Source organism: Balaenoptera physalus (genome assembly GCF_965194825.1).
Source record: "Balaenoptera physalus genome assembly, chromosome: X".
NCBI classification, from domain to species: Eukaryota; Metazoa; Chordata; class Mammalia; order Artiodactyla; family Balaenopteridae; genus Balaenoptera; species Balaenoptera physalus.
The window spans coordinates 9,358,135-9,371,753 of NC_138903.1; the positions used below are offsets into that span (position 1 = coordinate 9,358,135).

Consider the following 13,619-nt stretch of genomic DNA (forward strand, 5'->3'; position numbering starts at 1 on the left):
GGATGAGCGTGTGGAGACAAGGAAACTCTTGTGCGCTGCTGGTGGAAATGTAGACTGATGTAGCCACTAAAGAAAAAAGCATGAAGTTTCCTCAAAAAGTAAAGAGAACTACCACATGATCCAGCAATTCCACTTCTGGTTATTTATCCAAAGGAAATGAAAACACTAACTTGAAAAGATATACACACCCCCACGTTCATTAAAACATTATTTACAATAGCCAAGACATGGAAGCAAACTAACGGCCTGTCAATGGATGAATGGATAAAGAAGATGTGGTATTTGTATACAGTGGAATATTATTCAGCCAGAAAAAGAATGGAATCCTGTCATTTGTGACAACATGCAAAGACCTTGAGAGCACTATACTAAGTGAAATAAGTTAGACAGAGAAAGACAAATACCATGTGATCTCACTTATAGTAGAATCTTAAAAAAATGAACTGACAGATACAGAGAACAAATTAGTGGTGCCAGAGGCTGGGGGTTGGGGGCGGGGTGAAATAGGTGAAGGTGGTCAAAAGATACAAACTTCCAGTTATAAAATAAATAAGTCCTCAGGATATCATACACAGCATGGCAACTGTAGTTAATGGTATTGTGTTGTATATCTGAAAGTCACTAATTGAGTAGATCTTAAAAGTTCTCATTACAAGACAAAATTTTGTAACTAAGTGTGTCATGGATCTTAACTAGACTTATTGTGGTGATCATTTCCCAGTATATACATATATCAAATCATTATGTTGTACACCTGAAACTAATATAACATACATCAACTATATCTCAATTAAGGAAACAATTAAAACAACCCCTCCACCACAAAAACTGTGGGAAAGGAATTATGGGAGAAGCAGAGAATTGTGGGAAAAAACAGAATTGTGAGTGAGACAGGGAACTGAGGGAAAGAATAAAGAATTGTGGAAGGCATGGGGAATTCTGGGAAAGAACACAGAAATGTGGGAGACACAGGGAACTGTGGGGAAAACCCAGAATTGTGGGGGGGAGGGAATTGGGGAAGAAATGGGGGAATTGTGAAAGAGGTCAGAATATTATCAGAGAACAGGGAATTGTGAGAGAGAATGGAGAATTGTGGAAGAGATGGGGACTTATAGGAGAAATGGAATTATGGGAAAGAAAGGAGAATTGTGAGAGCTCTGAGAACAAAAGCAACACTGTAAATGTAAGTAATTGCAGGTTTGGAAAGGAGACTCATTTTACCAGGACCAGTCATAAATTCTGTTTGTAACTCTAAAAGAGATTCAATTTTTCCTCTCTGCTAAACCCTGGGTCTGACAGCAGCAGCTCATATCACATTACCATGGATTGGCAAACCCGTATACACTGCCTTGTATATGTGCATGAACACATACTCACACACGCACATACTCACACACATATACACACACACAAATGCACACATGCATATACACACGTACATAAAAATAAATACACACGTGTCTTGGAAATTTCATACATGAGCAGAAATAAACCTAATAAAATGGATGGGAAATTTTTTAAATATCCTAAAAAATAAAACAAAATGAAATACTGATAGAAAATGAGAGAAACTTAGACTGCCAGTCTAGGAATCCGACATATGAGTAATAGAAGTTACTTAAAAGAAAGAATGAAGAAAGAGGAGGGGAGCAAGTTATTAAGAAAATTAATAGTATAATATCCCTAACATGAAGGATGTGAGTATCCAGAATGAATGGTCCCTTCAGGTGCCAAGCCAGTGAAAGCAAAGAGGTCTATATCAAGGCACATCTTTTCAGGCCACTGGAAGAAAGAGAAGATGTTAAAAATATTGAGGAAGAAAAAAAAGAAATGACATCTGATTTCTCGACACCAACAGTGGGAATTAGAAGACAATGAAGCCATCACTTAACAATTCTGAAAGAAATGTCTCTAAACCTAGAATTATATATCCAAGCTAGCAGTCAACTGGGAGGGTAAAACACAGACATTTTTTGATTTTCCAGACCTCAAAAACTGATGTGCTCCCAAAACAATGCAAAGAAGAATACACGGTATCCAAGAACCAGAGATCCAGCACAGAACAGGAAAAGGCTGACAGCAAGTCCCAGGAAGACAATGGGCAGAAGTCATTCCCAAACAGTCTAGAACTGGGCAGTGGCAGAGGTGAGGTGTTTATTCAAGAGTGAGGACCCAAGGGAAAAAAAAAAACAAAAAAGGAAACATAGAGTAGGTGATATATTTGAATGCATTGAGAGGAGATTTACAATGCTGACGGGTAATCATTTAAAACTAGACAAAGGGGAAAAACAAGGCAAGTATTAAATTCTAGTGGAAAAGTCGTACAAGAAAAAATTTCATCATTGGTCATTACGAATATTTTTAGAGTCATAATAACGTAAATACTAAACCGTGATTTATACAAAATTGTTTATAACTATTGGCAGATGGAAGTGTTTGTGTGTGCATGTTTGTGTTAGCCTGTTACCTGGAATGTGGAGGGACAAACAAGAAGAAACAATTCAGAGAGTGGAAATTGGGGTCGAAGGTGTCCTGCCAGTCTTCTCACCCACCTACCGCTCTTCCTGTAACACCTGGCGTTAGCAGCTCCTTCTCTATAAAGCATTCTTGTTACTTACACTTTCCTTTCCACCCACTTCCTACACATCATCCTCACAATAGTCACTTCTTCCTTTTTGGCCAGGAACAGTCTGCACATACATATATTGAGATGTAAATATTGTTACTTGTTTGCATGCCTGTCTCTTCAATTACCAAAGGTTTTTGCCCTTTTGGTGCCATGTGACCCTTTGGAATCTGGTGAAGTCTGTATGTTCTCAGAATAATATTTTTACATGCATAAAATAAAATACAAGAAATTACAAAAGAAACCAATTACAGTCGCTCCTCAGTATCCGAGGGGGCCTGGCTCCAGAACCCACCACGGATCCCCAAATTCAAAGAAGCTCAAGTCCCATAGGCAACCCTCCATATCCGCGGTTCAACGAATCCCAGATGGTGTAGTAAATACTGTAGAATTTACTGGGGGGGAAAAAAAAAAACCAACCCTGCATATAAGTGGACATGTGCAGTTCAAGCCCGTGTTGTTCAAGGGTCTACTGTATGTTGAAATATAGTTATCAACATATTTTAAAAAACAGATTAGGCTAGGTTCCCCAGGAAATATACACCAATGTACTATAGGGTTTTTTTTAATGCCGTCTTGATCCAGTTTTGAGGCTCTGGCTAGAGGCTGGTCAGTTCCCCGACTTCAGCATCTAAGCTCACACCCCCCCCCCAATCACCTCCCTTTCTGGGATCTCATACTCGGGGCCATTATCCACCTGCCCTAATCGCCCCAGGGCCAGGTACCAAACAACTGGGGACAGCCCCTATGCTCCAGAGCCTGCTGAAATTATTCAAGTTCGCCAATTCTAAACCTGCTTGCCCTGCTTTGCCCATTCCTTCTTCTGGAAGCCATAATAAAGGCTCATGCCCACAGTCCCCCTCTCTCCCCCTGCCTCGTGATCAACCCCAGCGCCTCCACGTGTGGCGCCCCACAGACCCATCTCTTGGGATCTGTGAGTATAATAAACTACCTTTTTAATGGCAGTCGTTTCCCAATCTGTCGGCCTCACCAAACCTAAATAACAATTACACTTATTAAAAAGGCTGAGACTCCACAAGATTTGTGCATACAGATGTTCTCATGAACAGCTTCGAGAGAGTGATAGACACGGCAAGGGGAGAAATCGAACTGGGATGCAGTCACAGTGGAAGCCTCAGCTGACCCTAGGAGCAGCTCTGAAGTTGGGATGGCCCTTCTGAGTTGTCCCGCTTGAGGCTAGGGGCCTGGGCTTAGGTACCCTTGCAGAGACGACTCAGAGGCTGCAGCCTGTCCCCAGAGAGGGAATGTGATTTTGCTTAAAGCAGTTCTCTTAGGCAGAGGGCGATTCCTGGAAAGAGACTTCACAGATCCACTACGGTGACACAGAAAGACATATGCTTCTTATTAACACTTTAAAAAACAAGATAAACTTACTTTAATTTCAAAGTCGTGATGAATAGTATTTTGAGACAGAAATAACAATCATATGTGACATTATTTCTCTGTGAGTGCTATCAGTGCCACATATAGCTAACACAACTAGGATTTGTTGCCTGCCTTCCTGATGGAAAAAAAAATGCTAAATTTCTGTTACAGGCAAGTGAAGATACAGACCTTCAAATCCACACACCCAGTTAAGAAGACCTGGGGAGCCGGGACCTTGTTTTGTTCATTTTTAGATCTCCAGAGTCGGCCACAGTTCTGCACACCTACTGACGTTTCTTGAGTCATTACTATAATTAAAACTGACGGGATACAATTTAAAAGGTAGAAATTTTAAAACGAACTCTTCCAAAGCAACGCCTCCGCAGCCTAAAGCAGCTACACTAGAGAGCCTCACTCTACGGCGACTCTCTGGCCCAACCGAAGCTTCTCTCTGCCCGCTCTGGCCAGGAGGGGCGGGGCCAGGGAGGGACCCTCACACTTATAGGCCGAGGAGGGAGGGGGCGGGGTCTGCTCCTCCGTGATTGACGGAAGCCCTTCCCTTTCAGTCCGCGTGCCCGCCTTCCACGCGCCCGGAACTTCCGCCTTCGGAAGAGGAAGTAGCGGCGCGCTAGAGAGCTAGCGGTGACCCGGGCAACCAGCGGTGATCCAGCGAGGGGAAGGTGGTGCCGGCGGGTCGCTGCCACTGCGCGCCGGAGTTGGCGGTTAGAGGCGGGGCCGGCAGCCCGGGACCGGAGTCAGGTGCGGAGGGGCGGGCTGGCTGAGGCCGTGGGGGTCTGAGATCCTGGGACTCGACGGTAGCACGCGCGGGGACCGTGCGAGGAAGACTCTGGCCACGCCTTGCCCTCTACTGTCCTTTCCTTCCTTCTTCTAATCTTTTTTTCTACGCCATACCCTTCCCAGACCCCCAGACCCTCGCTGAGCTCCAGGGCCGGGGGTCTAATCTGGACTCAGTGGGCTTCCTTTCTCCCATCGGATCACCACTAGAACCCCCTTCCCCCCAACCCCGGGCCTACACCCCCTCGCTGTGACATGACTTCTCAGGGACCTCCTCACCTCACCCCCGAAATCCGCACACCCTTAGAAACGTGTCCCCAAAGGTGGTGTAGATTTCACACTAGTATTTCCCAAGGTGGGTGATATGTTAAAGCTGTCCCTCGAAGTGGAGGGCGAAGTAGCATCCCTGCCCAGCACATTTCCATAAGGATGACAAGGAGGAGAAACAAGGGTTGGCCAGATTAAGAATACTAAGGGAGTAGTTGGAGCCCAGGCATCAGCATTAATCTATCTCTTTGCTCTGGCACCTGTGAATTTAGAATTGCTTGGATTCAACACTGCGATTCCAACCATGGGTTTGTCTGTATCTACCCGTGCTGTTGCAGTTCAGACCTCAAATGCTTCAGATCATCAGACAGCAGCCCCGCCTTCGGGATGCCCAATGCATGAAGGGAAGATGAAAGGTAATCTACCATTTGTCTAGGAAATAAAAACAAAAGAGAATTCTCAAAAGAATCCTCAGGAGGCAGCATAGCATTGCTAGTGAGGCTCCTAGGCCTGGGAGAGAGGCGACCTGGGTTCACTCCTTAGGTTGTTACTTACAAGTATGTGATTGTAGACAAGTTACTTCTCTAAGTCTCCACCCATCATCTGTAAGCTGAGGATATAATAATGATATTTCACAGGGTTAGTGTGACGATGGAGATAGTGCATGAGAGTGGAGGGATTCTTCCAGACATCAGCCCCCACCCCCAAAGTTTGCCATTGTCTACTTCAGCGGTTCTCCCCCTGTCACCCCGCAGGACACCTGGCAATGCCTGGAGGCATTTTTGCTTGTCATAACTGAGAGGAGAGGGTGCAACTAATTAGTAGAAGCCAGGAGTTCTGCTAAACATCCTACAATGCACAGTGCAACCCTTAAAACAGAGGCCCCAAATGTCAAAGAGTGCCCAGGCTGAGAAACCGTGGTCTAGATCTCGCTGTCTTTCTTTACCAAGACAGCTTTACTCCTCCATCCGTTGGAGTACTCTCTGTGTAAAACTAAGGCATTGCCGGGACTTCCCTGGCGGTCCAGTGGTTAAGACTTCGCCTTCCAATGCAGGGGGTGCGGGTTCGATCCCTGGTCGGGGAGCTAAGATCCCACATGCCTCACGGCCAAAAAAACCAAAACATAAAACAGAAGCAATATTGTAACAAATTCAATAAAGACTTTAAAAATGGTCCACATCAAAAAAAAAGTCTTAAAAAAAAAAGTCATTGCATGATGGACTTGCTGTTCATTTTTTCAGTGCAAAGGGGAGAATGGAAATGCTTTCATTTTTAATCGGTCCACCTTCCGCTTTAGATTGTCCATGTAAAAGTATGGCCTGAATTCACCTGACGTGTGACTTCTTGTTTCAAGACCTGAGGGCAGGAAGCAGTGTTGCGTGCTTACTGAGTGCTGACGCTCCCTTGTGTTGTAGCTGTTCATTCCCTCCGTCAGTCAGCAAGGATTTGCTCCCTGCCCACTCTGTGCCAGGCACTGATGGTTTTTGTGTGTTTGTTTTTGCACCGAGAGAACATCAGTGTCTGAAACAGACAAAAATCCTTTGCCTAGTGGAGTTTACATTCTCATCCTCATAATCCTGCATGGTAGGTTTTCCCCCTGTTTTATAGTTAAGGAAACTTACAAGTCACACAGCTAGTAAATGGCAAAGCCAGCGAAAATTCTGGGACCTTGGATAAGGACCAGTCCGATGCTCTTCCGGGGTTTCTTCATACAGGAAAGAATGGAGGCAGACTTGGACGAAACAGGTGTGTGCCTGCTCTGAGCATCCCCAGGAAATCACAGAGCCCTGTGTACGGTTTGATTTCATTTCCTGTGTATCCAGGAGAGCCGTCAGCTGAATTTGCATTAGGAAAGAATGTGGGTATCTGTAGGAGATCTAAGGGGCTAGTGGTTATATAATACGAAAAATGTAAACAGGATTTTCTCTCCAACACCCAGCTGGGATCAGTGACCCAGAGAAGATTGGCACTTGGAATGGTGGTGAGGAGAGAAGCTATAACAAGTCTCCCTCTACCCCTCAGTAGACAGCTGTACAGGGTCCTAGGGAATGAGGGTCTGGGAGGAGAAGCAGAGGAAAGGAAGTGAAAGGAAACTTATCTTTTTTCGTGTAGGGCACCCAGCATTCAGTGTATTCCTGGTGCTAACTGCTGCTGCTTAAGATAAGGGTTCCTTTACACAAGCGCTGTCTTCCTGGACCGTAGCTCTCCCAATGCCTGCCCCCCACCTCCTGAGTCTACGCTGCCTTCTGGGTCCGCACACTCGCTTCCATCAGCACCCAGGATCCTTGGGCACTCACTGCCCTGCCCACTGCTGTTCTTGCAGGTGCAGACCTTTCCTCTTAAGTGGCATCTGGATCCTACATGGATTGTGGAACGTTTTCTTTAATGTGTGCCCTTGCTTGATAACGGGGGAATAGAACCTCGGCCAAGTGGTAATTTTCTGGGCCCTGTTTTAGTCCTGGAGCAAAGCACAAGCAGAGTGGCATTCTGACTTTTCTCCAGTAGCCTTTTTGAAGGCTCCTCTGCTCATTTTTTATTTCCTGTCCACAGTCCCTGAGAGAAGGCATCAGTGATGAAAGCCTGGCCTCCTGTGTCCTGGTTGGGGTTGGATCTTGTCTGGAATTTGGGAACAGAAAGTCAGGGAGACCCAGTCACGTGTGGCCCCGGCCCCACGGAGGTTCCTCTGTAGCAGCTCACAGCAGCTACCTTCCACCCCTTACTAAAACCCTGGTGTGGGCAGTAGCTTCTCTTGCAAATGCTGAGGCTTTGGGGTTTATTTTTACTAGGGGAATGACACAGTAAGCCAATGGGTACCCGTTTCTCTTTCAAGGGGAAAGTAAATTTATCGAACCTTTTGCTGGTCTTTAGGATGTTAGAATGTTGACTAGCTTAACTCTTGGCAGCTGTGAACAGTAGAAACCTGGCTTTGCCTGTGCTGGTGGGTCAGTGGTCAGACATTCAGCTCTTCAGGGCCCAGGATGAGAGAGGCAGATGCCCTGCCTCTGTGGTGACACTGTTTTTACCCTTCATCTATTTCAGGCTGTGAAGTGAGTGCCGAGCCATCCGACCCAACCTGTGGGAGCAAAACGAACTCTGTGCCTGCGCACCAAGAACGCGCGTACGAGTACGTGCAGTGTCCTGTCACCGGCGCGATGGCTGAGAATAAGGAGAACCTAGATCCTTCTAACCTGGTAATCCGCGCCCGGCCCCTCTTCCTAAAGTTTTTATGCAGAGATGCTTTTATAGACTCCAAGACAAACTGGTAGGATTGATTCTTCTGTCCTTTTAAAACAAAGAAGTCTGATATTCCAGCCACAGTGAAAATCTAGAGTGTGTCACTAAGTGTAGTTTCAGAGAGCACCTGAGAAAGCAAAGGGCCATCCCGAAGCCCCAGAGTGGGCTGAACGGGAATAAGCCAGGCCAGAGGACATTGCCTTTTGGGATAGAGTTGTTAGGAGGGCAGGAAATTCAATTAGGAGCACAGCTAGAATTCGGAGAGGTGTTTGAGGTCTGGGGAAACCTCGTAGGCACGCTGCAAGATTGGGGCGCCTCTTAAGGCACACCTGGGTGCCAGCCTGCACGGCAGTGACTAGGGTGGTGCAGTGTCACGTGGCAGCCAGCAATGGAATGCCATCGAGAAAGCAGTGGTATTCTGCTATCTGTCTATCTATAAATACACACATACACACACACATATATATACATAGCCCCACCTTCTCTTTTCCAGGAATTTGTAGCAGTGCCTGCCCATCATGGTATTATTAGTTTTTACTTTTTAATCCTTGAGGAGAAAGAGACCGAATTTTTAACTACAGCGTGCATTTACCATTTATGAGAACTCAAAACAACAAGGAAAAACAGCCAAATGACCTGAGAGGTCTGAAACTTTGATGTCGCTGGTTTAATAGGGAACCTGTGCTGTGTTTGTGATGCCTTGCTTTCTAGGAAGCAGTTAATTATATTGTTTCAACTTTATATCTCTGACCTTTTTTTTAAAAAACCCACTTATTTTATTTAGATGCCACCACCTAATCAGACGCCGGCCCCCGATCAGCCGTTTGCACTATCTACTGTGAGACAGGAGTCGTCTATTCCGAGGGCAGATTCAGATAAAAAGTGGGTTTATCCTTCCGAACAGATGTTCTGGAATGCGATGTTAAGGAAAGGGTGAGTGAGTGAGCACATTACTGAGGGTATAAATTTGCTCGTGAATCTAAAACCTCTTTCACATTTAATTCTTAGATGAATTAAATGTGAAAGAGGTTTTTAATCCCCCAGACGTACAGTAAATGTTTATGACAATCAACTGATTTTTCAGACTCATCAGAATATAAGTGCAAGGCCAATGTATTAGGATTCTCCAGAGAAACAGAACTAACAGGATGTGTATGTCTTTCTATACGTATAGAGAGATTTGTGATAAGGAATTGACTCACAGTTATGAAGCCTGAGAAGTCCCACAATCTGCTCGGCAGGGTGGAGACACAGGAGAGCCGACGCTTCAGTTCAAGTCCTAAGGCAGGAAAAAAACCGATGTCCCTGTTGGAAAGCAGGCAGGCAGAAGGAATTCCCTTTTACGGGCAGAGGCTCAGCCTTTTTGTTCTGCTTCAGCCTTCAGCTATTAGATCTGGGCACTCTCTGCCCATTTAAATGTTAATCTCATCATAAAATTAACCCATCATAGCCAGTAATAGTTTAAAAAAAAAAAGGTAACACTACTATATAAAATACTTGGGAAAGGTAGGGAATCGTGATGCTAATTGAAAAAGTGTCACCTTAAAAATAGATGGATCCTTGATATTTGGGTAAATCTGATTTTTGGTGACTCAATGAAATGAGTACACGGCACTCTCAGTAATATTTGTCAAGTTTTACCAAAATGTTCTTTCCTAGGTGGACATGGAAGGATGAGGATATTAGTCAGAAAGACATGTATAATATCATTAAAATTCACAACCAGAACAACGAGCAGGCCTGGAAGGAAATTTTGAAGTGGGAAGCCCTTCACGCTGCGTAAGTATGTTTGAAGTCTTAAAAAAATATCCTTCCAGCATCTTCCTAGTGTCATCGCCACTTTCTGTGAAAAGAAATATAGAAGCATTTTATTCAAACAATGTGCTATTCTAATAAAACATTTTAGGTAGTAGGCCTGTTCCAGTGACTTGTGTGACAGACCACCCCACTCAGCCATGTGAAATGGCAGCTATTTAATTATGCCCGTGGGTGTGGTGAGTCCCAAGTACAGAAAGGACAGAGCAGAGGTGGCTCGTCTCTGCTCCCTGATGCATGGGGTCTCAGCCACCAAGACTCCGTGGTCAGGGGTGGCTTGACAGCTGTGGGCTGGAATCCTCTGGCAAGTGATGCCAGCTGTCGGCCAGGACGCTTGCCCGTGGCCTCTAAATGTGGCTGCTTTGGCTTCTTCACACCACGGTGGCTGGGTTCCCAGAGCCAGAGTTCCAGAAGGCGGCAGGGAAGCTGCCTCTCCTTTGATGACCGCCTGCCCAGATTCAAGGGGAGAGGCCGTAGACCCCAGCTGTCAACAGGAGGAGCGTGACAGTCCACTGCCCGCGGAGCATGGGGGCTGGGAGATTCTAAAATGCTCTCCGCCCAAAGGGAGCTGGGAAAAACAGCTTTGTTTGTTCACTCAGCAGCGTTTATTGAACCCCCACTAGGAGCAAACATCAAGCGGCATCTTTGCACGTGGTCCTCTTTCTCAGGGAGACTAGCCAAATGCAGTTGTGCGTTAGTGGCGCTGGGCCATCAGCCTGTTCAGAGCCGCGGTCCTCATGCTTTAGCTGCATCAGATCACCTGAGGGTTTGTTAAAATACCGAGCGCTGGGCCTCACCCCTAGGGTTTGTGATTCAGTCAGTCTGGGGTGAGGCCCAAACTTAGCATTTCCAGAATGATGCCGGTTTGAGGGCTCCCCCTGGAGAAGCGGGGGACGGGGGGGGTGGAGTCTCCACGGAGCCAGATTTTACCATGGTCGGTGGCTAATATTTTTAATTCACGGCAAAATGCGAGTGATTAATTTCTTGGGTAAAATCCACTTAATGATTTTTAAGATGCTCTGTTTGTTTTTTCATACTTGGACTCTGGAGTTCATTAGCCACTCCCTGGGTGTCACTTGGCCGGGCGCGGGGCCTGGGCCAGGTGGGTGAGCCACGCTGCAAGCACATTTCCCCTCCCAGTTCCCCGGGACGGGCAGGCGCCATCCTCCTGGCTGGCTCGTGACGGGGGCTATGAACGTCTGCGGCGACTTGTGCTGAAAGTGTGCTCTTGTTAAAGCCGAGAAGGGAAGGAGCTTGGCTAGTCCTCGCCTGGGGGCCCGTCACACTCGGGGTGCTTTTCTCCCTCCCAGTTCATTAGAGAGATCCGTCCAGGCCGAAGCCTGTCTCAACAATGACGGCAGCTGCCAAGACAGGTGGCCTCCGGGAGTTCCCACTCCCCCCGCAGGGGACACTGCTGTGTGCCTCGTGCTAGGCCGACCGTGAGCCCCCCAGTGCCAGGGCGCGGGCCGGCGGGCACCTAGGACGTCCAAGCCCAGGGTCTGCCCAGAGAGTGAGTGGATTGTCTAGGCAGGACCTTGCCCTCCGTCAGCTTGTATGCAGTTACTTAAAGAGATGGTCCAACACTGATTACATTAGTTCCTAGGGAATCAGCCAGCGTTTTTCTTTCTTCATGAAGGCTGTTTATTGGTTTCAAATGAGAAGAGTATAGGATTTTCGTATATTCGTCTGAAAAAACCCCAGCTGCTCTTCGTGAAGGCGAAGCGTGATGCCCGATGCCTCACACTTCTCCTCCTGAGAGTATATCCCCACCCCATGTGGAAAGGCCCTGCTTCCTCACTCCTGCCAAGAGCAGTGCAGATGTACGGAGGGAAAGGGGGGGGAGTGAAACATACTTGATCCAGAAGTAAAGCACAGAATTTTTAACGAATTGGGGTATTTCTTTGAATTTTTTCGAAGTTACCTTTCTCTGTAAATGTGATATTATGTAAAATGCCTACAGAAAAATGTGTATTATTGAGAAACTGCCACACCCTGTTTTTCAAGGGAAAGAAAATATTTTAATAGACTTTTCTTCCTTGGGGATTTCTAGGGAGTGTCCTTGTGGTCCATCACTGATCCGGTTTGGAGGGAAAGCGAAAGAGTATTCACCAAGGGCAAGAATTCGTTCCTGGATGGGGTGAGTGTCAGTGCAGAAACGTTCTTTTCTGTTCCTCAGGTCAGGGTCTGCTTTCTCTTGGCACCAAAGCCAGACAGTGGAAGAACTGCGGTGCCAACTTCCAAGACGTCATCAGCGTTCAGCTGTAGACCTGTGCTCCCTCAAGGCGGCCACTGGTGGGCAGATTGCCTAGGGTGCCGCGGGCTGCTTCCTGTCTGATTCTTACAGGATTGAAGCAAGTCATCTTCTGCGTTCTCGCATCTGTCCCCTCTCTCCTCCCGCGCTCCATCTCTGTCCGCCAGTGCCGTCAGCGCTCCTGTTGTAGTCGGATTCGCAGCTCACACCCGCATTTCTGCAGGACCTCAGCTGACCTCCCAGGCCTGGGCGTCTTTCCCACCACTGACCTTATTCCCTTGTAGCAGATAAGCTGTCCTCTGATCGGGGCTCCTCCAGCCCTCCAGCCCCACCTGCCTTCAGCGCTGTGGACTGTTCTGACCTCCGAGTCTCACCTCCCATTAGACGTGGGCTCCGAGAGCAGGCCTCCCCATGCGCGGCCTCACCGCCTTGCTCACCGCCTAAACCCGAGCTGAACGCCCCACCAGCGTTTTAACCCCCGCCGGCATGTTTTCATTCCAGGTACGAGCTGCCTTTTGACAGGCACGACTGGATCGTCAACCGTTGCGGGACAGAAGTCAGATACGTCATTGACTACTACGATGGTGGCGAGGTCAACCAGGACTACCAGTTCACCATCTTGGATGTCCGGCCGGCTTTGGATTCACTCTCGGCCGTGTGGGACCGGATGAAGGTCTCCTGGTGGCGCTGGACTTCCTAACCACTGCTTTGTCAGAGATGGGAATATATAAACTGGGTTTTTTTCTGAGCAATACATTAAACTGCTTTCCCCAAACTGAATTGCACTCCTGATATAATGGGAATGTCAAGGGGGTCATCACACCTTACCTGTCACTTAGCAAAGGGTACTCTGCACATGCTCTTCTGAGTTCCGTTTCCACCTTGCAGTTGATAGTGCATCATTTTAAGTTTTCTTCCCGTTTAGAGAAGTGGGAAACACTCCCTTAGTTTTTCCTTTAACTGTAGTATTGCCTGTGTATTTAATCTAGAAAAGTCTGAACAACCTCCGAGAAAGACCTTTGCTTAAAATATGAAAAGAGCTGCTTTTTCCCTCCCTGTTCTCTCTTAAATACTGACACGTAGATCTGAAAGCCCATGGAATGCTCAGGAGCTTTGGCCTGGTCCAGTGTTTCAATTACAAGTGTTCTGTTACGCTTTTGAGAAAGTTACCAACATTTCTAAAGTCCCTGCAATATAGTAGTGACCCCTGAAGGAAATGCAGTCACACACTGGAAATGCACTCAG

At 46.8% G+C, this 13,619-nt stretch overlaps 1 protein-coding gene and 1 long non-coding RNA gene across 6 annotated transcripts in view; one reads left to right on the forward strand and one right to left on the reverse strand.

Annotated features, from left to right (window-relative positions):
- Nucleotides 1–4,550, reverse strand: part of LOC309652996 — a 34,720-nt gene extending 30,170 nt beyond the window's left edge. The window contains exon 1 of the long non-coding RNA XR_014258961.1: nucleotides 4,202–4,550. This is a non-coding gene — a long non-coding RNA (uncharacterized lncRNA). The remainder of the gene's footprint in view (nucleotides 1–4,201) is intronic.
- A 61-nt stretch (nucleotides 4,551–4,611) lies between these two features.
- On the forward strand, nucleotides 4,612–13,154 carry HCCS (holocytochrome c synthase). Of its 5 annotated transcripts, none has more exons than XM_082447283.1 (7): nucleotides 4,612–4,771; nucleotides 5,347–5,490; nucleotides 8,114–8,265; nucleotides 9,093–9,241; nucleotides 9,968–10,087; nucleotides 12,174–12,260; nucleotides 12,876–13,154. In XM_082447283.1, the coding sequence occupies exons 2-7, from the start codon at nucleotides 5,379–5,381 to the stop codon at nucleotides 13,072–13,074; spliced, it is 819 nt and encodes a 272-aa protein (XP_082303409.1). In that variant the 5' UTR covers nucleotides 4,612–4,771; nucleotides 5,347–5,378; the 3' UTR covers nucleotides 13,075–13,154. The 5 variants fall into 5 exon arrangements, with proteins under 5 accessions (XP_082303409.1, XP_082303411.1, XP_082303412.1 ...); XM_082447285.1 differs by having other exon boundaries at nucleotides 4,617–4,771; nucleotides 5,413–5,490; XM_082447284.1 differs by lacking the exon at nucleotides 4,612–4,771 and adding an exon at nucleotides 6,790–6,820 and having other exon boundaries at nucleotides 5,354–5,490.
- The last annotated feature ends 465 nt before the right edge of the window (nucleotides 13,155–13,619 follow it).

Excerpts from the sequence above, each read along its gene's own strand:
- HCCS (XM_082447283.1), top strand. The coding sequence starts at position 5,379 with ATGGGTTTGTCTGTATCTACCCGTGCTGTTGCAGTTCAGACCTCAAAT. Across the intron at positions 8,266-9,092 it reads ACCTAGATCCTTCTAACCTG|ATGCCACCACCTAATCAGAC; the intron begins GTAATCCGCGCC and ends TATTTTATTTAG. Across the intron at positions 12,261-12,875 it reads AGAATTCGTTCCTGGATGGG|GTACGAGCTGCCTTTTGACA; the intron begins GTGAGTGTCAGT and ends TTTTCATTCCAG.